At 40.0% G+C, this 24,151-nt stretch overlaps 1 protein-coding gene across 1 annotated transcript in view; it reads left to right on the top strand.

Annotated features, from left to right (window-relative positions):
* man1a1 (mannosidase, alpha, class 1A, member 1) overlaps nt 1-24,151 on the top strand; it is a 177,805-nt gene that overhangs the window by 62,831 nt on the left and 90,823 nt on the right. The window contains 2 exon segments of the mRNA XM_085133304.1: nt 14,471-14,586; nt 23,449-23,529. Of these exon segments, the coding sequence (XP_084989430.1) occupies nt 14,471-14,586; nt 23,449-23,529 (197 nt within the window).

Here is a 24,151-nt window from a genome sequence, read left to right on the forward strand (position 1 = left end):
CAGGGCCCCGAAAAGCGCTATATAAATGCAATCCATTATTAAAAAGAACCCCATTGGTGGTGAAAATGCCCAACTAGCTGTCCAAAATCTCTCAGTTCCATTTATAGGATTATGCATTCCAGGATATTTTTGTGCATTACACAGACACAGACATCTTGTAGCTGTCCTTTAAACTTCCATCATTAAGAGCTTCCCCCCCCCCCCCCCCCCCCCCATCCTAATTCTCATGACTAGAATATGGAAAATGTCCCCTGGAAACTGAATTATCGCCTTATTAAGTTTCTCCAGATCATCTAGAGCTCATTTGGATCTGGATTTATCGACCCCAGCCTTCAGCTGTACCCTGACTCCTGTTAGACATCATTGGATTTAATTTAATCTCAGCCCCATTATAAGCCAATTATCCTGAGGTGAGTCTTGTACCGGGACATGACCTCAGTGTCTTCAGTGGTAGCAGAGAGCTGGAGTCTGATAGTCATATACGGTATGTTATTATTCTGTATAGTAAAGATCATTTAATGTGATACTGAGCACAGATATGGTGGGTGGATAACAACTTTTTAGGCCATATCTACTCAAAAAAGGGGAAAAAAACCCCAGTCCCACACAGACTCCTCTGGTTTCTTTTGGAGCGTACAGCAGTGGCTCCAGTAATGATGTTTGTGTTGCTCTGAGTGTCTGTGTGGTTTCCTCTCTTTAATTGACAGCGCTGACAGGCCACTGGTTGTGCTTCACATCCGCCAAACAAGCTAAAGCGAATTGTTTCCCTGTGGCTTGCCTCTCATTTCAGCCGAGGGCCAGGACGGGAATGGTCTCATGTGTTCAACCGACAGAAAACTCAAACGGGGAGTGTGTGTTGTTGTTTTTGTTGTTGTTGTTTTCACCCTGCCCATCTTTTGACTATGCCACATTAAAGGTCATCTGTTCTTGGAGAGCGAGAGTACAAAAAGTGAAAATTTTTAAGTTGGGTGCGTTATCTGGTCATGTGTACGTGCGCGTGCGTGCGTGTGTTTGTGTGTGTCTAAGAGCTACACTGCCATCTGTCTTGCTGGTATAAGCTTTTGGCTGTTTTTGAAAACACCTGAAGATCTGACTTTTTGCAGATGCTGTTAGACAAGGAGATCTAAATCAACAGTGGGCTATATGTCTCACAGTACAGTTTAATTTTTTTCTCTATCCTCAGCCTGCTCCCCTTTTCTACTCGGGGCTAGCTAATTCACATTGTCCTCTGACAGCCTCTTCAGGTTCGTTATTTGCTGGACAGTTGGATGGATCCATTGCCACAGGCAGTGTGAGGAAGTAAAAGGCTTGTGTGTCTCCTTGTGAGACACACGGGCTTTGCAGTGGGGGTTATCTGCTTGGCCCTGCCTGCAGTGCTTTGAAAGCCCATTGGATGAATGGCAGGGTTTGCCACAGATGCTGCCAGGGTTTTGTGATGGTTGTTTTTCTTTGTGTTGTTTTTCCTTCTTATCTCCCGTGGCCTTCTACTTCTCGCCAAACCTCTCAATGGCTCAAATGCTTCTCGTAGAGTGATGCTTCAGCTCCTCGTATCAGTTACGTGATAGTAGAAATACCCATTTGGCGTAAGCCTCTTCCTCGACTCATTTGATCCCAAATGCCAGGTTTATGTTGCATTATAAACAGCCGTTATTAGCACTCAGTAGCACAGTGATCACAGAAAGAACAATGGTACTTGTAGTCTCAATTTTCCCTATTTAATGGGCATACGCTTTTAATGAGCTGCTCCCTTTAAGGCTCGCCACAGCAAATCATCTGTCTCAATCTCACCCTGTTCCCAGCATCCTCTTCTGTAACACTGCCCACTTCATGTCCTCTTTCACTATGAATCTTCTGTGATTGTCCTTTTTTCCTCCTGCCTGGCAGCTCCATCTTCTTTCCTCAGTATATCCACATCTCTGCACTTGTCCAAACAAACTCATCTTTGCCTCTCTGACTCTTATGTCTAAAACTGTTCAACCTAAACTGTTCTTCTGATGGACTCACTTGCAATCCTGTCCATCACTTGCAGTAAAAATCTTAGCATCTTGAATTCTGCACAATTCTCCACACATCATAGCAGGTCTCCCTAGCATCTTGTAAACTTCCTATTTGAGTCTTGCTGCTATCCTTCTGTCACAAATGACCCCCTACACTCCACCCACTCTACCCTGCCTCTACTCTCTTCTTCGCATCTCTTGTGTAGTTGTTTTGGATGATTAACCTCAGGTATGTAATACCACAGAAAAACAGTCCACAGAAAAGCACAATAGCTCTCCTTTAGTGGTTAACACATCCACCTGACATGCAAAAGATCCCTGGTTTGCGATCTGTGCCAAATCAAATATGCTGATTCATCTGCTGTGGCGACCCCTCGCAAATAAGGAAGAAGCTTTTGTAATAGATCTTTAAGGTTTTGCTATAGTCTCTACAATTCTATATACAAGCACATTTTGCTCACCTGGGTTTGATTATTATAGCTTGAAAGCAATTTTCTGTGCCTCTGCTGGTTTTCTGCTCCAGCTGATTTGCTGAGCAGTATTTCCTGTTTCTTTTCTGTGAATGTAATATGAGATTGAGCAAGTCTTTGGCTGCAGTAAGCTTTCTGCCAGAAAAACTGATTTTGGTTGTTGGTTTAAATCCAGCACAGATGCCTGTTTAGCCCCGGTCTGTTGTATCATTAAATGTCTTCCAGCTGGCTTTTCCACTGGCTTTAAAAAAACAACAAATATACTTTGCCCTTGACTTCAATGTGCCTTTTGTTTATGACACAAATGAGTCCGAGCATTACAGTTAATTAAACATTAAATTATCTAAATATCTGTTTGGCTGCTCTGTACATCTCATGATGCTTATTAGTATTTTCCCACATTTTATAGATGAACAAGGACATGCTCTGTGGTTAAAATCTGATTGGGTTCACAGAGGAGAAGGTGAAAAAAAGAAAGAAATACACCTGCAGTTCAGCATTGTGGGATCATTTCTCTTCATCTCTAACCATAAATAAAAAGGAGAGGAACTTCTTCTGTTTTCAGATCACACCCTGCAATATACAAACTGTCTGATGCAAGGTCAGGTGCGAACAAATATTTTTTAGGATGGACTAAATAATTCCACCCATGCTGTATTAAGCAGAAGGCTACACCATAATAGGGATGATTATGTCAGTGCTGAAATGACTTTCAGCCTTGAATGCAGCAGCCTTGTGTGAGAATAGACCTCGGATATATTTCGGGGATTAAAATGTAATAAGAGGCCAGACTTTCAAGAGCTGGGAGTTTAAACCAAATGTTTACAGGGTACATCAGTTAAGTGAGGCAAGCTGAAAGACGCGGCGTTGAACTGTGCTGATAGTCTGCAGTTACTTAATGTAGCACTGTGTCAGTGATTGTGTGGTCCAGATGGGGCAATTGAGCTGTGTTGGCAATGAGAGAGAGACTTTGTACTTTACTTTTTCATACTTGAAACATTACAGTCTATTCAGTGCGAGAACTGGTTAATTTCCATCATAAAGGGCAAAGAACTTACCTTGCTACACTAGCATATAGTGGACATAGATCAAGTAAAACAGCATAAGGCTTTAACATTTGTCTGGTTCATCATTACTTTTTGTATCTTTATAGGTTGTTTCGTATGTGTAAAAATACCAAAATAAACCAAAATAAAATCCCTTGTGTTTAGGCCTGGTGGGCCACTGGGCTCATAATACCCTGACAGAAACCCTCACAGGTCCACAGAGCTGGCTCCCCACAGTGCCAGAGTGATGCCTCACAGCAGCATTTCAAGTCAGAGCTTTTAACAAACCTTTTGAAAGGTTATCTTGCCAGCACTGTTTTATTTTCTGGGGTTTTACAATCAAATCAGGAATCTCTTCAGGAATCACTGCATTAGTTCGCATGACAGACTTTAATCTTTAATCACACTTTATATATATATATATCATATATTTTTATATATATATTAGCTGCAGGGCAGTAGAACTCAAACTCACACATCAGATGTTCCATCATAACATCCATGATCGCATGTGATGCTGTTCTGCACGCTGTTGAATAAAGTGTGTATGCACTGCAGCCAGGAACCTATGGTTTCTCTTTCCTCCCACCCTATACTCTCTTACAGCCCTGCTGTGTTGCTAGCAAGGCTAAAAATAATGTCAAGTCATGAAGGCTTATGTTTTTGGTGTGTTTCTATTTCCAGACAAGTCATTTAGTTGGTTATATAGTTTGACATTGAGTCCTGGGCTGCAGCTTCGGCTTCCACACAGCACTGTGTGTGTGTTTAAATCAGATATTCAATCTCGATAATTGAAATGGATGGAGTAATTCTGCTGTGGCCTTCCCTCAGGTTTTTGGGGTGGGTGGGTTGGTGTGTGTGTGGGGGGGGGGGGGGGAGGAGGAGGAGGAGGAGGAGGAGGGGGATGGAGTTGTATTTGGTGTTGTCTGAAATGATGTAGATCACACTCTGCACAGAGGTGGGTGGGGCGCAGATAAGGGAGCACCGCTGCAGCTGAAATCGGGGTATCCATCACGCCGATGGACACCCCTTGCAGCCCCGTGTTGTAAGAACTCATCTCCTGAGCCTTTGTTATAGAACCTGGAGCCTGCCTCCACATTAATTAATCACACACACAAAGACACACACTCATGCAGCTCAACAGCAAGCCGTCTCACCTGGGCTTTGCACGCCCGCAAGGCCTAGAACAACGAACACAACGTGAGCGAACACACACACACACACAAACACACACACACACGTTTCCTCAAATCTGTCTGATACCTGGAAGTTCTCAGGCCTGAATTAAAGAAGCGGCCAAACAAAATTTACTGTGCTTGGTGTTATCACAGCTTTCCTTTAAATCCTTCCTTTCTGTATCAGCATCGCAGTTTTCAACACACACACACGCACACAAATGAAGGGTGGAAATGCCTTTCACTGTAACCTTGACAAAATGTGTTGACGCTCGAGTATCTGGCAGCTGAAGTCAAGAGGTTAATGTACTTTGGGATATGTGTGTGTGTGTGTGTGTGCGTGTGAGTGCATGCACACGCATGCTTTTTGCCTACGATAACATGATTAGCCAAAGGCTTAGCCATCACTTTTCCTCACCTCCCCTCTGCGACCACCCAGAAAACTCGGTGTAGACTCAACGTTGACATGCTAGTTGGGGCTAAATGGGATCACCAGCAGGGCTGCAGGTGTTCAGATCAGGATCAAATTGCAGGATTAGGGATCAGCCCTGGAATTTGCATTACATTAATATTAGGATATGGGACACGTTGTATCTTGGAAACATTGTTTTGCTGAAAAAAGGCCGTGAGCTGAGGAGAAAAATTCAGAAAAGGATTTTTTTTAAAAGACTGAATTTTCATAATATGAAAGCAGTCTTCAGGTCTGTGACACTTTGGCTGCTGTCAGTCTGTAGAAGGCTGAGGCTGCTATTTTTGAGGCGAAGCTGCTGAGTCAGGGTGTTATTTCCGATATTCATTTATCTCTACTGGTAAATCTGGATGTGTTTCTGCTGGGTGCTCGTTTATATGTATGAAAGTTTTAAAAAGTAGGTAATCTGGTTTGGATGATGACATAGAACCGATGCTTCTCATGTAAAGCAATTGGCACCTAAGGCTGCTCGATCACAGCAGCACACTATCACAGGTTATGCTGTATTATCAGAGGCAGATTGTATGTAACTGCCAACTTGACCCAAGTCAATCACAGGGCGGTCTCCACCCAGAAAACCACCAAACCTTGCTTAAAAACCCCCAAAACAATTTCTTTTTTATTTAAGTGGATTCCTCAGAATTTTAGTAAGCGAAGTGAACTAAAAACTAACTAAATGAAAAATATAATAATAATATGAGCTGAATTAAACATGCCTCGGTGGGGTGGTGGTGGGACTTAAATGAAGGTGTAAAACTAAAGAAAGGGAATGAAGATAATTATTGCAAAACATAATGAGGCACAATTATTTCATCGGGATTATCTCGTTTTAATAATCAGTAACTGTGCAGCATGCTGTTCCCTGGCAGTTCTCATTTACTTTTGAACATATAAGTTAATTGTTTTTGAGTCGCTGATTTATTTCTAAACGCAAAGGAGGTAACATGCAGCGAAGGTTTGTGTTCCAGATTTGACCTGGGTTGTTGCAGATATATTTATGGCTGCTCGCATTGCGTCATTGCATTAATCACTTACTTTCTAACTGCTCCGGGGTGTTCATTAACCCTCCACATGCACCGTGAACTTAATTTTACCTGAAGGGATAAGTAATTATTTCAGGCTGTGGAGGTGTGGGCTCAAGCTGGGCTTTTGTCCTCCTCGAAATTATCAAAAATGCAGCAAATTGTGACGTGGTGATGATCAATTGATCAGATGGCAATTGCCAATCATAAAAACAAGATAACTGGGATAAAATAATTACTTTTTTGGAGTCACTCTACTGAGTTGACTAATCCAGCGGTCCCCAACCTTTTTTGCGCCACGAACCGGTTTATGCCCGACAATATTTTCATGGACCAGCCTTTAAGGTGTCGCGGATAAATACAACAAAATAAAACTAGTACCGGTACCAAAAAAAATAAGATTTATTCATAACACACGTGAAAAGACCAAGGAAAACCGAGTAAACGATAAAAACGATAACAAAAGAACGCTGAAAACCGATAAAAACCCTGAAAACTATACATTTCACACCTAGCCTCAACTCTCGCTGCCCGGCACCAAACGACCCCCGGTACCTGTCCGAGGCCCGGGGGTTGGGGACCGCTGGACTAATCAATCAATTTTACATGCAACCATTTCCTTTACAGTACCTTTTGCCACTTCTTAAAAGCCCCTGACTTTTTCCCTCCTATTTACTTGTGTTTTTTATACATTTAAATGATATTTAAAGCTCAAAAAACACACAAGGTTTACCTTAACAGTGCATCAGATTTTGAGGTCCTCGGTGGAAGGACAAAGCCCTTGTTTTTCCAGTGCAATTCAAGGGGAAAGTTGACACCGGGGAGTAAAAATCTTCAGGCCAAAAGGCACCACAGATTGAGTCAAATTTTATGTGACCTGTAGTTCTAGAGCTGACTTTATTTTGGGAGGGCACATTTGCTTCACAGGGCTGCTGTGATGTAATCTGCTGCTCCACGCTGGGGTTGGATTGTGCACAACAATGAGCTCTGAATAAGTGTGAAAGGCAGACGGGAAAGCTTCATCAAGGAGTTCAGTGTGACCCAGAGCTGGAGGGCACAGCTGGCTGTTGAGGTCACGCTTTGTGTTCAGTGTGTTGATGATGTAATCCACATGACACATACTCCAGCAACATGTAGATGTTGCATTATCTTTTTCACTTAAAATATAATATTTTAGTTCAAGTGATGTGTTGGAAATGGAAAGCTTTTCATAGCCTAATAAATTACTACTCTAGTCATACTATCTAGTCCACAAACTCTGGCATTGCTGATCGACTTTTCAGGCCCAGATGTTGCAAAGCTAAATGCGACATTTTGGCCCTTTTTTCTCAGCTAGGATTACGTTCCCTCATAGTTATCTGCTCAACAGAGCGATGTTTCTTTTGTTTTCATCAACTATTTTCCTCTATGAATGAAGCAAAGTTGTTCATCTTTCCATACTTTTACGTTTGAATGAACAGATTTTTTTGCACATCTATACTTGTTGCCATTGTCACGTGGACGACCCATCACTAGAAATGAAAGCCTATACTTTCCAACACTGTTAGCACATCTTAAGGTTTTCACCTTGTTTTTTTTATCATTCGGAAAAAATACAAATTAGGAATATACTGCATGGCAACATGTGTGCAACGTGTGTATGCAGTATAAATGCAAATGTACTAACATGTGAAGTAATGGGTTATAAATATGTGAAGATATTAGAATATTTTTCTATAATGCTGGGAAATGGATGCAAATGGATTCATGTTGACCGCAAACTGAATAGGCAAGATTTGCGTGTGTGTGTGTATGTGTGTGTGTGTGTGTGTGTATGTGTGCGTCAGTGAGAAAGCAACCACACATTTGTCAATCTCCCTAACTAGCTCAGTCACTCATGCACACACCCACATCACAGATTACAGCTCTGACTTTGCTGCCTGATTGCGTGAAGTGAAGGTTATTTTGTTCTGAATAAGCAAACAATGCATCACTCTCCTGTCCAGCACTCACATCCGCTCACACAGTGCGACAGTGTAGGAAGGGAAGGCATTCACTTGGTGTTACTGAGTAGTAGAGCACATTCAAAGTTTTCAACTTGGTTAATTATTATGCTGTTAACACTAAATTTCTCCTCCATGTGTGGGTCTGTGTGAGTGGAGGATTAGTGCGGCCTTTACAGGTGACGGATAACGATGCCTTCAAAGTGTGTTGCTTTCTTTTTTACTTCATCTATCATTCTATTTTTTGCTTTTTTTCTGTTAGATTAAGGAGGAGGGGGGTAAGAGGTGAACGAGGACACAAAGGAAAAAATAAAACAAGGTGGTGAAACTCTTTAAAACGTGAAGTTAAACACATTGAAGAAGGAGAACGGATTGATGGATGCCTCAATAAAAGACAAGTGGGTGTTCGAAGAGGAGCAACTGGATGGATGATTCACAGGGACAGAAGGATACTGTTGGTTAATGACTTTTGGACCTTCACACTCCCATTTTTCTGTCATCCCTCTCCCATTTATTCTTATTCTCTGTCTTAGTACAGAAGGGTAATCATTCTTGTCTTTGCAGGACACTGGCTCTTTCATTTTTCATTTTTCCGTCCATTTCTCTCTCAATCTTGCTGGGCTCTATAGGTTATCTCAAGAAGGGGCGGGGTTGTAGCCTCTTGCAGTCTTCTAGTAGCATTTGGCAGCATCAGCAAAAGTGAACAGGAACTTTAAATTCTGATTTTCACATGACAACAACTTATTGGTGCCAACCTTCATGGGTAGATAAATCTCAGGACTGTTGGTGAAGTTTGAAAATTACAGTGAAGATATTGAAAAAAAAAGGGACCTACCAGCTTTGAAGCCTCAATTTTGGTGCTTTAACTTTTCTTGCCATTGCAGAAATATTGTTAATCTGCACTGTTTTAAACAGCCAGCAAGGCTCAACTTTCATGTTGCAAAGACTTGTAGTTGTAGTGAAATGTATGGGAAAAGAATGGCTTTGGCTCCTTTATTCTCTGTAAATAATTTTCTGTCAGCCGTCAACAGAGGTGTGGTCACTGATGAACAACCAGTCAATCCCAGCCAGACTTTAATGAGCGGATGTGACGGCTAGCAAACGGTTGACAACATCCTTCTGTCACTCAAAGGAGGCACAACTTTAATAATACAAATTTTATGTTTCAGTACAATTTTATTATTTACCCCTGACAGTGCTACAAAGGGATACATTAGCTATAGAGACCAAAATCATATCTGTACCGAGCTGTTAACACGTTTATTTCACCCACATCGTTGGGCATTTTAACGTCAGAATTTTTGGACATTGACTTACTTTCAGAGCCTGCCTCAAGTGGTCATTAGAAAAACTGCAGCTTTTGGCCTTTAGAAACAAGCAGCAACCTTCTGGAAGTAGAAATATAAAGCCAGTGTTGCAGTTACTCTAAATCCCACTATGGCTTTTTCCAAAACAGAATCAATCCCCATGAACTCCTGTGGTAAAACGCTAGACTAAACACCTTTAAAACGCAGGTTTTGGAAATGTTGGTTTAATTTTTCAGTCCCAGAGATTACCGCTCGCCTAACTTGAATCTCTCAACAAAGCGTGGACAGTCCATTTGCAAATGCAAATAAATCCATGTAGAATAATATGTGGAGTTGTGCTGCATACATTTAGTCTTGTTCCCCTTCCTGTCCCTTTTATCGCAAAGGGGATAAAAAGTTCAACATATAACTTTCGTCAAATAAATCCATCTTTATCCTTTTCACCTTGACATGCAGATATCAGTTTCAAGCTAAAGCCAGAAGGCAAATGTGATAACCACAAAAATAAACAGAAGCAATAGAGTAAATAAATATAAGTTAAGGAGACAAAGACACCGAGAGACGGTGCTGAAAAGAGCCTTCACCAATAAAATACTTGACATGTTTGTATGCAGCATTTTTCTGTGTATCTGCAAACTTGCATGCAGACTTAGCTTGTTGCTGTGGGCAATAACAGCAACGAGCCCAGAACTATTTGTGGATACGTGGAGAGAAATTTTGACTAATGTAAGAATTCCCCCATGGCGACAAGCCCACTGCCTACAGCGAATATCAGAAGGCCTGCCCTCCCCCTATACAGCTCCATCTTTATAGCAGCATCGCTGTGGTTCTCCTCCTCCTCCACTACCACTCATGTTTTACAGAGGCATCAAAAACTCTGCCCTCTGCTGAGCCATCTGCTTCCTTACTATGTGCACAGTCGCTAACAGAAACAAAATCCTCAGCAGCGCACACATCACCTCCAAGATCATCAGACTTTGTTTTCTCAACCTCACAGACCTCCGCCGGATCTCATCACGGCTTTTTTTTCTGTGTGTGTGTGTGAAATCCCATCTGGACATTGACACAAATCCTGGATCTAATAAAGGAAAGGGAGAGAAGGGGGAGCTGATTTTAGCAGATTCTTGGCATTGTGACCCTGCACAAGCTGTCAAACTAACATCACAGATCTTAAAGCCCCAATACATCGGTGCATTCTCTGGAAAGGACAAAAAGACAAGTGTTCTTCATTTTATGAGGCATCAATCAATGAGCAGGAATGCAAGGTCGTAGCTAGCTGCTATTTTTTATTACTGATCAACCTGCCAGCTATGTATGTTGGCATTTGCAGGGTTTATCTGCGCTCAGAAAGCAGTCTGTTATTTTATATAAGGTTGATCATGCTCACACTTGAAATCTTTGGAGGGGACTTCAAGCGTGAGCATGATCGACCTTATATATAATAAAGGACTTTTTGGGAGTGATGGGGTGGAGTACACCCAGGACAGGGTAACCACTGGCAGTCACTAGAAAGTCTAGAAACCATTACGTTCCTCACAAATACTTTCCGTTTCAGTGTTTTCGTATGTGGCATTAGTATTCTGGGCACTGTTTTGCCATCTGTATCTCTCACATCTCTCTCTCTCACACACACACACACACACACACAGAGGCAGATATAAGATCAGTGAGGGGAGAGGAAGCACAGCGACAGGACAATGGACGGCAGGAAAGTGTCTCGTCCTCTCTTTGTTGCTCTGAAGGCTTCAGTGAACAGAAAATGTGAGATGGATGAAAAACAGGAAGGACAAGTGACTACAACAGTAACTGTATCTGCTGACACTTCCAGTTACACGCTTCGTTTATTACTGGAGTGAGAGTTTGAAAAAACATTAAAAACAGATGACCATAAGACATCAGTATTGCTTTAGTGTTAATCTCTCATTATAAGTTGGATTTTTGTCCCATTTCTGATCATTTTAATGCTTAAATGCCGATTTTTCTGCCACTGTTCGTCTTAATCTCTTTATGTGGGACTGCACAGCATCATCCCACATTTTTATTGGATCTGGTTTCCAACTGCAGGAAGTCTGGCTTTAATGCGATGGATGTGAGGGAAGAAGGGAAAACTGTTATTATGGGTCAAGCAGAGGTTAACATGTCGCCGTCTTTTGCTGCTCGTGCAACGCCCAAATGAAAAGAAATTGTGAGTCTATGCATTTTACTAGAAGACGACAATAAAACTTGATAGAGAAAAGGAAATACAGCAACATTAAAGCTGACGAAACAGCTTATAACTTGGTGAATACAGTTGTTTTTTTTTCTCTTTTCTTTCCATTTTCCACTGCGGAGAATTGTGACTTGACTCCTTATATTATATGAGAATTTCTCTCTCTCTCACTCAAAAAAAAAAGGTGGCAAATCTGAAAAACGAGATGTACCAACCTATCTGTGCACCCTTACTGAAACCTAGAGACAATTACCTCAGTTATTAAGATGAAAAAAGGAATCATGAGTGTGAGAAGACATTCTTAATGCCTACTACAATTTGCCTGTATGGGGTACCAGAGATCTGTGCTTGTGAACAAATTCTCAGACTAGTTTTCCGCAGTAGTAACGTGTCCTACATTTAGTTTGTGGATATCTGATCACCCTACTCTCGTCTGTCTGCAGTGTAACTGCAGCCTAAGATCCTGTGATTGATACTCAAGCCTGGGGGTATTGCTTTAGGTGTGATATCTCATTATTTGAATCGATCCACAAACATCTAGCAGATGCAGTCATTTAGGACAAATTGGTCACAAAACCAGTACCCTCACTTTATAGTTAAACTTCTTGAATGCTCCTTTCAGTCAATTTAAAGGCTATTCATCTCAGATTAGTTAGTTTTATATTGGTTAATTTAAATCATCAAACTTTGGCAAATTGTGGCCGCAGGGGAGGCTGTAGCTCAGGCAGAGCAGGTCATCTACTAATTGGATGGTTGATGGTTTGATCCCTGTATGCACCTGTCTGTATGCCAGAGTATCTTTGGGTAGCATACTGAACCCCAAGTTGCTCTCTGATGCATTCATCGGAGTGTGATAGAATGGAAAGCACTTACCCAAAGAAAAAGTGCCTGTATGAATGGGTGTGAATGTGTGAATGAGGCGTGATGTATAAAGTGCTTCGAGCGCTCGAGTAGAGAAACACTATGTAAAAACCAGTCCATTCAACATTTATAGAACACCTTTATTTCATTTTTTCCCATTTTTTAAAAACATGTTTTAAACTTTATTCTATTTAGTTTTCTAACTCATTCTTTTAAAAGTTCATTTACTGTGTAATTTCTACTTTACTGAGCTGTCTTGTCTCATCATACCTCCTTTATATTTTATTGAACTATTCTACATTTTTGTTGCGTGTGTTTTGTCTCAGATTTTGATTTAATTTTCCAACTCGGGATCTGTAGATGATTCATGTAACTAATGCACATTTGCTAATGTCATCAATTGTGCAACTTTGTACAGTTATAGACTGTATAGAAAAAAATAAAAAATATTGGTAAATTCTACCCTTAACATTTCATATATTTCATATATTGAAAATTGAATCAAGTCTTTTAATGGCATTGGTTTCTGCAGAGGCCATGAAGCTCCCAGTGCACAGTTTTTGTGCTGATGTTAATTCCAGAGGAGGTTTAGAGCTCTGCACTCACTGAGTCTGTGGACTATTACTCGACAACCCTAAATCACTTGAATTCAAAGATTCAGAGGAGAGGCCCAATACTTTTTGTCCTTTTTTCCCCTTATTGGTTGTTTGGTATTATATAGACAAAAAATTTTGAAATATTATTCTGGTCACGTCCCAGTGAATCTCCAAAACCTCTTTAGTTGACACCAAAATGTGGGTATTAACGGCAAAGAGCTTTGGTATTATCTGGTAATGAATGTGCTTATTGTTATTCACATATGTATCTGAGATGTGTAATTATAAACCTTTTTACAACTGGAAACAGTGCAAAATATTTTCTCACTGTGATGACTCTAAAGAAATAATAGATATTTCTAGCGAGTGAGCACAGTAGTTGTGATGGACAACAGTGTCTCTGTGCCTCGGGCTGATGATTCAGCGATGTGTCTAATGGAAAGCTTTTAGCCGCTTTTGAATCTTCCCACCACTCACAGAGGAACATAAACCAACAGATCCACACAAAAAACAAACCAGCCGCCCTCTCTGGTTTCCATCTTAACTCAAGCCACTCTGCAGCCGCATCTTTTTCAAACTTGCTTTAATGACTTGGACTGTCCTTATTATTATTTCAGTATGTTCTCCGCTCTCGCTGCTTTTCTTTCTACCTTCACTCCCTGCCCTTCTCTCTGTAGGTCAGCCTCCTGATGCTGATGCGCTGGAGTTTTTGTTTCTCCTGTTTCTCTCCCATCCTTTGCCTTTTCTTTCTCACCTTTAAGTGGTCAGATACTGTAACTCCTATCTGGTGTTTATAGCAAGTATGCAGGAACTAAAAGCTTTACTCAAGTCGCTACTCTGCATGCATGATGATTAATTGAGGTGTTGGGATTGTTGGGTGGGGGAGCTTGGATAATGACGGTGCTGAAATTATGGTTTGTGTCTCTCTGTGTGTCTTCCCTCCTGCTATGAGGCTAATCACTGGAGATAAGCAATACTCCTGCCGTTTCATCAGTGCCGATAATCGCTACCTCTCACCATCTGTCGAGCAAAAATAATTTATTCAACCTCCATACATAACTTCTAGCTTCTGCTGTTTATTCACCGCTTTTCTAGCGCCAACACCTGTTGTCATCCCTGCTATAAAACGAATGGTTTGCTGACTAACAAGCTTTTAACATTTTGAAAGAACTTCACAGGAGTTTTTGCTCATTTTAAAAGTTCAGCTTGAGAACTTTTGTTACCAGCTTGCTGTCTGATATCCCTCTGTTTTTTAAACCAGGTGCTATATGTAACAGACAAAAGCCTGCGTGAGTGTGTAATCTGTTTTTAACCTTTTGTTCTGTGTTCCTTTTAGGAAGTATAAAAGGAGCGACAATAGTGGATGCTTTGGATACCCTCTACATCATGGAGATGTTTGAAGAGTTTGATGCTGCTACTGACTGGGTGGAAAAGAGCCTTGACTTCAACGTGGTAAGTTGCGTGTGTGCTCTTGTTGTGGTCAGGTATATAGCAACAATAAAATATTGAATATTATATTTTTTTGTGCAGGTAAATATTATTTAGATTTTCTTGATATATACGATATAATTTGGAGGCTACATCGCTCACCCCTACTACCCACTGTCCTACTGTGTAGCCCACAAAAGCATCCAGTATTAGTAGTGCATGAGTTTCTTCTATTCTGCTGAAGTGAAACAATATTTAACTGCATCACAGAATTACTGTGCGGGTAATCAAAGGTTCTCGACAGGTGTTATGTTGAACCAGCATCCTTCCACCTTCTAACATATATAACTCTCTGATAAATTATTAGGTGAGCTTCAGTTGTGTCAACTAGACCACAGCTTGTGGTTAAGTAAAAGTTATGTAAACATGAAATAAAAAAGCTTTTGGCGTAGCCTTTCTGAAACGCCTCTGAGGTGGTGTTGCTTTACAGTTAGTTTCCTCTTTGCTGTGTTAGCTCTCCTGCATGGTATGCTGAACAAAAACTAACATAGAACTGAGCTGACTAGATCGGCTTGCTGGCAACAATATCTGTTTCGCGATCAGAGCGATATCTGATCCAAATATCGGATTGATGCATTCGTAGCGAAAATGCCTCAAACATTTTGCACAGAAGACCAGTTTTCCTATAGGTCAATAAAAGGGTCATTGAAGGATAAGGTTCTAAAATGTCTTTTAATTTCCTGATAATTTGCTTGTAGGCATTTAATTTGAAAATGATTTCCTAAAGACTGGTAGAAAAGAGTCATAGCTCATGAATTTGACCTTTTTATACCACCATAGTGGATTATAATGAAGACTTCAGCTTTAATTCAAGAGGTTTAATAAAGTATTGCATTATTAAATTTTAAGAATTTAAATGCATGTAAATTTATGGTTCTTAGGCCATGCATTTTTAAATAAACTAATAAGATGGGAAAAAACATGTGTGTGTGTGGGGGGGGTGTCAAATTTCATTCAAATAATCATCAGTACAAGCATTTTTTATATTTTCCTCTATAAAAATGACATACATTTAACTGGGTTCCACTAAATATTTCCCCCCAGATCATCTATGCTCCACCTTCCCTATTTGAGAATCACTGGCTTGGCTACTAAACAGTGGACGAATGTCACTTGAATATCTGAAGATATATATTTTTTAATAACTAACTCCTAACTCCCTCAGAAACTTTTCATATATAAATTCCTTACTTTAATTTAAAAACCAAACCAAATGTGTATTAGTTCACTTTCACTTATACAAAATAAATGCGTACACATCTCTCTGTTTATATCTGGTGGCATGATCGTGTGGTGGTTAGCACTGCAAGAAGGTCCAGTTTGAGTACTTTGTGTGTGTAATTTGCATAATCCACAATAACTGTGGTGGTTCATGTATTTGGATCTTGAAAAAAGATTGACTTGGATTATTCATGCCATGTCATAAATTATCTTCTAAGTGTTCCAAGTGTCTGGCATCTAAATAACTGCAGAGATGAAACAAAACTCAAAAAGCAGTCAGCAGCTTTGGTCAAGTGGTGCTTACACTCAGCATTGTTTAGTTTGTCATGTGACGTGGAGTTTCCTGCAACAGCAAATGAAATCACAACTGTTTGCTCACAGATTTCCTGAATACAACAGTCCCACTTAAGAAAAAAAAAGAGTCTACTACTGGCGGAAATCCCAAATTTAGATCGCCACCTGTGCGCTGAGCTTCGAGCCAAATCAGTTCTCATTTTGATATTTGTTCCTGACCAACACAGAGGAGTGAAAATAAATTCTCGAGAAGGTGGGATGTTTACTGTCAGTCTTAAATGGTCTTACAAGAGGAGGTGTTGTGTATACAGACATTTAATTGAAAGTAAGATAGATCGCATTTGAAGGCCTGGTTTGTTTTCTTTCCATGTGTCTCCACTGAGTCATCACTTGGAATTTAAAAGCTTTTTTAATCCACAACACGCTGAATTACAGAAGTATGGATGTCTACTCAGTATAGCACACTTAAAGAAATGCTTCAAGTTGAAAGGTCCTTACCAAGGACATATGCTTTCATGCAGCACTCCTGAGGCTGTAAAGTTTTACTGTGAGCTTATGAAAAATAGCAAAACATGTCATTACTTCCTGTAGGTCACACGGTGCTACTTTTCAGTTTGAAAGGCATGTTTTTATTGGAAGTTTGAATGAATGTGATCCAGCCTGTGACATAATGTATGAAATCCAACCTTTATATAGATACATGAAAAGGTGGGCAGGTGTTTAAATACATATCACAGTGAGGGCTCTTTATTGCTCTCTTAACTTGGATGTTAGATGAACCCTGCTTGTGAATGTATCTTAGACTGTATATACAAATGAATGGTACAAACACCACGTTTGGAAGAGAGCATGTAGTGTTGAGTTATTGGCCCTAATACACTCCTGTAATAAGTTGTACTAAAAATGATTCACATAATACCAACAGCACAAATGAGATCCCAAAACCAAATTCAATGAGCGGATATAATGCAGCAGAGAAGTGACCTCAGCTATAGTAACTAGCTCAGTACTTAAGTGTTACACAAAGCTAAGGCCCATAGTGTTGTGAACTTAAGCCTTAATACTATTTAAATGGGTAATTAAAAATTCACTGATGCTAAGCCTAGACACCAGTGGGTGATGGGGAACTGGCTATATCCGTCTTATATATACAGTCAGTGCATAAGCATTAGTTTCCCTTTATTTTAAACCAAAGATCTCCAAAAGTTGATTCTGGACGTAGCGTCATCCAAATGACTTCTTCAGTCTTCCTGAAGATGAGTGACGAAACGTTTCTCCCACAAAACGCTACGTCCAGATGAACAGAATCAACTTTTGGAGATTTGCTTTCCTGGATGATTGAGAATGCATCAAGACGTTAAACCAAAGATGTTACCACGTTTTTGTACAGGAAGCAGCCTGTGAGCATGCACATTTTTTTTAACAGCAATAACAGTTTAGTTTTATTTAAAGTGCATTTCCTCATTGCTAAGCCATAGGCTTGTGCTCATTTTAAGGATAAGACACAATTTAATAAAGAAACTAAGCTCTAAACTTCCTGACATTCCAGTATTTAATGCAGGAAATGTGTCCTCAGTGATATTATATATAGACTAATGTAATTTCCTGATGTCTATAAGGTTAGAAACAATTACCTGGTGTTCCAAAGAGCTCTGCTGATAATGGATCCCAATACAATAAATGCGTTACCAACAATAAATGTGTTACCAAAATTGTTGAAAATTATGCCACTTTGACTCTCCTGAACATCTGGAAACATCCAGGAAATTGGTGTATTGACGCTGAATTCTGTTCCATAATGGTATCAATAAAAACCCAGAGAGAGAGCCCACGTACAGGTATAATGTTTGATATGTTGCTCTTGAGTTTTCCAGGTTTATTATTCATCAACTTGAAATTGTATGCTCATGGTGCAGGAGTTTACTTCTAATGAGCGTATGTGAATATGTAAAGCAAACAGTGAATAATATTAAAGTGCTTTTAGAGCACTTTCTGCATGAGTTGCTCAGTATTTACATACATTTACACAAAGGAAATCCTGTCAACTAGAACTCCTCAGCTGTTATGACCACTCGTGGAAGGGCTTATAATTCTAATAAAAGATTACACTTAAAAGTTACAGATCTAGTGCAGATTTCTTACACAAAGTCTGACGTGGATATCTCATCTACTGTATGTAATTTCTGCTTTTGCTGATTAATTGTGTGGGCACATGTTAAAGAGTTAAACACAAACATTTTCCCTCCTTCCTTTGATGTTTGCCGTCCTCATTATAACATCCCCGTTAAGAGCTCCTCATTAGCGGTAAACAGCAAAGCAGTTTCTTTGTCTTTCTTTTAGCATGGTTCTGATATCAGATTTATGAAGTCTAATTCTGAAAACCAAAACATACATCCAACAAACATGATATATAAAAGCTCAAGTAGTGTTGTCAGTTATTCCTTCAGATCAGCTTTAATCCTCATTACTGTCTCCGAAACTGTGCGTGTTGTGGATGTTTTACTCGTTGAGGTTTCCACGTCTGAATTTTTGGTACCACTGCTTTGTGCATAATCCTTACTGATTTCCAGTATTTGCCAGCAGTCGCGCTGTCAGTCAAACGGCATTGTAACAGCAGGAAGCCCATTGTTTTGTGATCATTTCCTGCAGTAGCATAATGTCGAGATGTAAAGCTGCTTTTGATATTCCACTAAAATGCTTTTTAATGGGAAGGTTTCTGTAGGCGGCTTTGAAACCACCCTCACTGGGGTTAAAATGTCAGCTGAGTTAGCTGATGTAAGTCTGACAAAAAACCAACCCAGATTTCACTGAAAAAAAACACTAACCGGCATCACATATTATTAGCAACAATTAAGCATTTGGGGTGAAACGAAGCAGGAAAACGAGTATCAACAGTCAGAAGAAAAGGTTCAACTTTACGTTTGGGTTGCTCATTTTTGAAGCAAAGGAACAAGGCAAAGAAGTGAAAGAGATTAAAACAAAGAAAATAATAGCAGTTGTTTGAGACTTATTAATATTAAAGTGATGCCATTACTAATGAGTGTTTGCCATTGAAATGTGTACAAAGAGGACATGAAGTACATAGAGCATAAATATTTCTCTAATATTAGGCAAAGTCAGTATTCTCCAGTACTTTCTGTATGTGCTTGCCAGGATTACCGTCCATCCTATAGGGCATCATCAGGCTACCACAGAGGCTTACAGTCCTTAAGGTTGGATGGAGTCATCCGTTTTTTTCTATGACTATGACTATGACTATTGCACTAGGGCTGCACGATTTTGCATGAAATGAGAATCACAATTTTTTTGCTTAGAATAGAGATCACGATTCTCTCACGATTTTCTTTTCCAGTATAAATATTTATTGCGCTTATTAACTGCACATCAACTTCGTAACAGTTGAGACTGAACATAAAAACAATAAATAAACATAAAAACAACAAATGTCTCACATTTTGTTGTTGCCGCAAAATGTTGTACTGCTTGAAATTCTGTCTCCACCGTTACTCGACACTGCGTGTATAGAGCAGGTAGTGCAACAATAGAAAAATAGTTGTAGAAGCGCTGTATAAGGTTCCCGTTATTGATGTTTGGGTGGTTGACCGGGACGGATTTTCTCCAGTCACTTTCTCGTCATCCCTGACGTGTTCTCCGTTGTTTTTTCCCTGCCAATTTTAGCAGCCAGCTTCTGTATCACGTGGTATAAGGCTCCGCCCTTGTCATTTGCTGAGCAGGAAGAGTGAGCGCTTGTTTTCATGCAGATTACGTCCCGGATCAAAATGCGGTACAATTGTCGTCGTCTTTTTTTTTTTTTTTTTAAATCGTTGTCATTTGGAAATGAGATCGCACATAAATATGAATTGAGATCGCAATTTTCTAACGATTAATCGTGCAGCCCTAATTTGCACCACATGCAATAATATCTGACAAGATTGGAATACTCTTTTTTTCTTTAAACTAGGATAAGCTGTTAAGAAGATGGACTGATTAATGAAAATCTTCCTGAAGAGCCATATGTCCGATCATCGTTTAGAGATCCTCCCTCCTTTGTAAACCAATAGATTTTACTCTGACTGTGGGATCACACAATCTGTGTATGTAGCGACTGGAATGGTGTCCAAAGTTTGCTTGTACCACAACACCTGAGAAAGTGTGACACCTCACTTAGAGTCTTTGAGACTTTAAGAGCCCCACTGGTAATTTATTACGGTTTATTTTCACTTAAATAGCGAAGTCCTGAATCTTTTGAAAGGCAAAGAGGAATAGAGTTGGAATTGTTACACTCTTGGGACGGTTTGTTCATTACAAAACACCGAAACAACATTTCTTGTGATGAGATAAAGGGAGTTATAGGCCAGTACAGTTATTTTTTTTTTACAACTGGCCGCGCAAGATCTGTGGATACACTTTGATCTGATGAGTTGTTGCTGGGAACATTATCTCCTGGGCTCATCTTGTTTCAGTCCTTAATTAGTTCTCTGCTTGGAAAAGCCCATGCTTAGTCAGTTTCCTGTGCGGAGTGTAATGGACCGAATGTTGCAACATCAGGAGACTTGACTTGACCTGCCTGCCAGCTCTGTCAGGAGTGAGATAACGTCACACTGCTGCTGACTCAGAGGGTCATTGTCCAGCAGTTTAAAGCAGTGTTGGCTTCTTCACACAGTCACAAAACACTGCAGGAGGACTGCTGGCTAAAGATGTTTCCATCTTTAAAATTAAATTAAAGTATTTTTAAAATTTTGACTTTGATGTAAAGCATCATCTTTTAGCTTATTAAACCTCCGCTGCCAATAGACATTAAAACGTAGGAAGAAGTATTCATTGTACTTTTGGATTACAGCTGCCTAAGTGTTAAAACAAATAATTAAATTGTAATTAGAACGAATTAGTGCTGCAATCTCCCCACTCAATCAGTCACTAAGACTTGGGGATGAAAAAAAGACAGGACACATTTTGTGTGGCACATAATTTGTTTTTTTCCCCCTCCCCCTTGCAGAGTCTGTTATCCTATCTCTAGTCGACAGCAGTGACTTATGAGAGCTGTCAGTCAAGCACAAAAACTTCATCCGCCTCGGGAATCTGTTCATAAAGGACGGATGTGAGAGAGAAATGAAGCTTCATTGTTCGACTACTGAGACAAATGGCTATACAACATTACAATTTTTGTTATTTTTCCCTCCATTAATTCTGCCCAGAAATAGATGTATTGTGTTTTTAAAGACGGCACACTTTATCTCCGGCTTTTAAGGCGGTTTTTGGTACCTAAAGATTTCTTTAAAAACTTTGGAAGTCACTTCTCTTTTTCAGGCTGCCGTACGTGTGTCCTTCAAGGTATGCAGTGCTTTATCAGCATTCTTTGTTTTTTCCTGTCAAACTTAAAAATATGCTGATGAACCAGTGGTCAGAATAACTCAAATTTTCACACATACATTAAGGGATGTCTACCTTTGCATAAACTATAACAAAGGATTACATATTATTAACCAGGTAGTTCTTTAAAAAGTCACACAACTGTGTGTCATACATTTAAAAAAGTAATGCTTGCATACTAGACTAGTATTTATCTTGTGTTTTATAGCTAATTTGTTTGAATTTAACAATACTAAGACTCATCACTCATCAGAGCAATGACATTCAAATAATACTTAATTAAAATTTTTGTCTAACATTGTTTATTTTATATAAAAAACTCTTTATGATCTATCTCTATGGATACATTTCTAATGCTTATTCAATTCCAGCGTTTTGCTGATTGTTCTTTAACAGAAAAAAGTATAATAGTCATAAAAATAGACAAATATCGCCATTACTATTAGACTTTACCATTAGATGTGATTTCTGTTTTCCCCAGTATCTTCTGAATAGGGTCGTTTTTAGTGTCAGAGAGATTAGTTGTTCTGTCTTGGACCTCCTGAACAATTTTTGTCCATTCCAGTGATTGTTGGAAAGTTTTCAGTTAACCATTCCTTAGTCATTGCTTTCTCAGCTGCAGTTTTCAAATATCTGACTGTTTTTTTTGAGTACAGTTGGCAGATTCCCCAAACACATAACATTAAAATCAAAGTTGATCTATGGGCAGATTGATGATCGTTCTGTTCCCACATCCAGCCAGTCAGAGCTAACTAAAGAATGGTCCTGAAAGACTTCAGGAAGTGTCTTTTTTTAATATCAGTTTTGCTCACTAAACACTAAAGCAACATCTTGGATGGCCTGCCCACAGGGGACCGTAATGTTGGACCGATAATCCTGTTAAAATGCTCCAAAATAGAAAGGAGAGGTGTGACTCCAGGCTGTTGAGCACACCTGTCAGACAGAGTGTCCACTACCCAACTGGATGACATTTAACAGTCATGGGGAAATTACCTGCAGAGATCAAAGACATTTTTGTACCAAGCTGTAAACATACTGTGAGGGTTTCTGGATTGCTGCCCGGGAACAATATGTTTCAGATGGTTTGGAAAATTTGGTGCTGGTTCTCAACTAAAAACATTCAGTAGATCCCTTCTTTAATGTACCATCCTTAGCCATACACAAAGCATGGCTAACCCTAGTTATTCAAAACTTCTGAAACTTTTAGTGAGGGAATTTCCTTCTTCTTGGTCTGTCAGAGATCACTTACCAGAGTCACCCCCACCCCACCCCCAATCTGGAGAAACCGAGTTCTTCCCTTTTCTGAGCTTGCCTCGAATAGTTAACATGCCTTAACTCCTTTATAAAACCTGCCACATACCTAATGTTGTGCATTCAAGGAGTGACGCATGGAAAGGAGCATGCGGCACACATGATTTGCTTCAGTATAAATGCTCCTTGTTATTGCATCATTACATATGTCAACCGGTGTAACAGTCCTCTTTTGTCCTTGGCCAATCGTGCTTGTCAAGTGGTCCTGCGCAGGTTTCCTGAATGTCTTCCCTGCACGAGTGAACCTGATCTCACAAGATTTCCACAACCCTACTCATGCGGCGTACTCGCACGCCTCCTGAGCAAATGCTTTCATGCAAACACTTTGTGGGATAAGCCACTTTCTCTTTCATTCATCCTGGCTCAGTTCTAACACACTCATTTGGCTACTCGGTCATTCGTAGCAGCACGGAGAAACCTGGTATTCAAATTTATTCAGCTGTTTACAGCATCAGCCTGAAAATATCTGTCTAGACTGTGAAAAGCCCACCTCTGTCTACTCCTCCCTGAGGTCAAGTTTTGAGTTTTCTGCTTTCTTAACTCACTGTTTGTGGGAGAAGAAATGTGTATTCATGAGTAGTTAGCAGTTATATTTTGTCTCATATTTCTTTTCTTTTGTCTTTGCCGCAGAATGCAGAAGTGTCGGTGTTTGAGGTGAACATCAGATTTGTTGGAGGTCTGCTGTCCGCCTACTACTTGTCTGGAAAAGAGGTAAGTAGAGAAATAAACCTTCCTGTGCTTTACTTTTATTTATTTATTTATTTTTCCGCCACCTCTGCACTGAATGAAACTTCGGGGAGTCTTTGGGGAGGGGGATAGGGTCTCAGCCTGTAGTCTGATTGATGAAACAGATGGTAGAGTGGAGACTGAAGGAATTAATGTTTTCATGTGCTCAAAATCTTTGGCATTATCCCCTTTAATAGCTGGTGCAGTTAGATGCCTCCCATATGGCAGGGTGAATTTAAGTTCTTCATTTGAGTACCATTGCTCCGTCATCTAGTTTGATTGATCTGCTTCCAGCCTTCCTATGGGTGGAAGATTAACTTCTGTGTTGTTGTTCTTGGATCTTGTCTTCTGTAGCGCCTTTTCACTATTAACAGTTCTGAAAGCTGTTGTATTATTAAAGAGTTGAGCAGGGAATTTGCTTATAGACAAAGAACCTTTAGAGGAACTACGGCAGGGACCAGGGCCTGAATTAAGTTCTGGAGTCACCCCCTAATGTCCTTACTTTGGTGCTGGTACTTTAGGTTTGTGGCTTACACCACCAAAATTTGTGACCATTCAGTCTTCTGCATTACCACAGCCTTCTGGACTTTACTGGAGACTAGTGGCA

The sequence above is a fragment of the Neolamprologus multifasciatus genome, chromosome 15 (assembly GCF_963576455.1).
Source record: "Neolamprologus multifasciatus chromosome 15, fNeoMul1.2, whole genome shotgun sequence".
NCBI lineage: Eukaryota > Metazoa > Chordata > Actinopteri > Cichliformes > Cichlidae > Neolamprologus > Neolamprologus multifasciatus.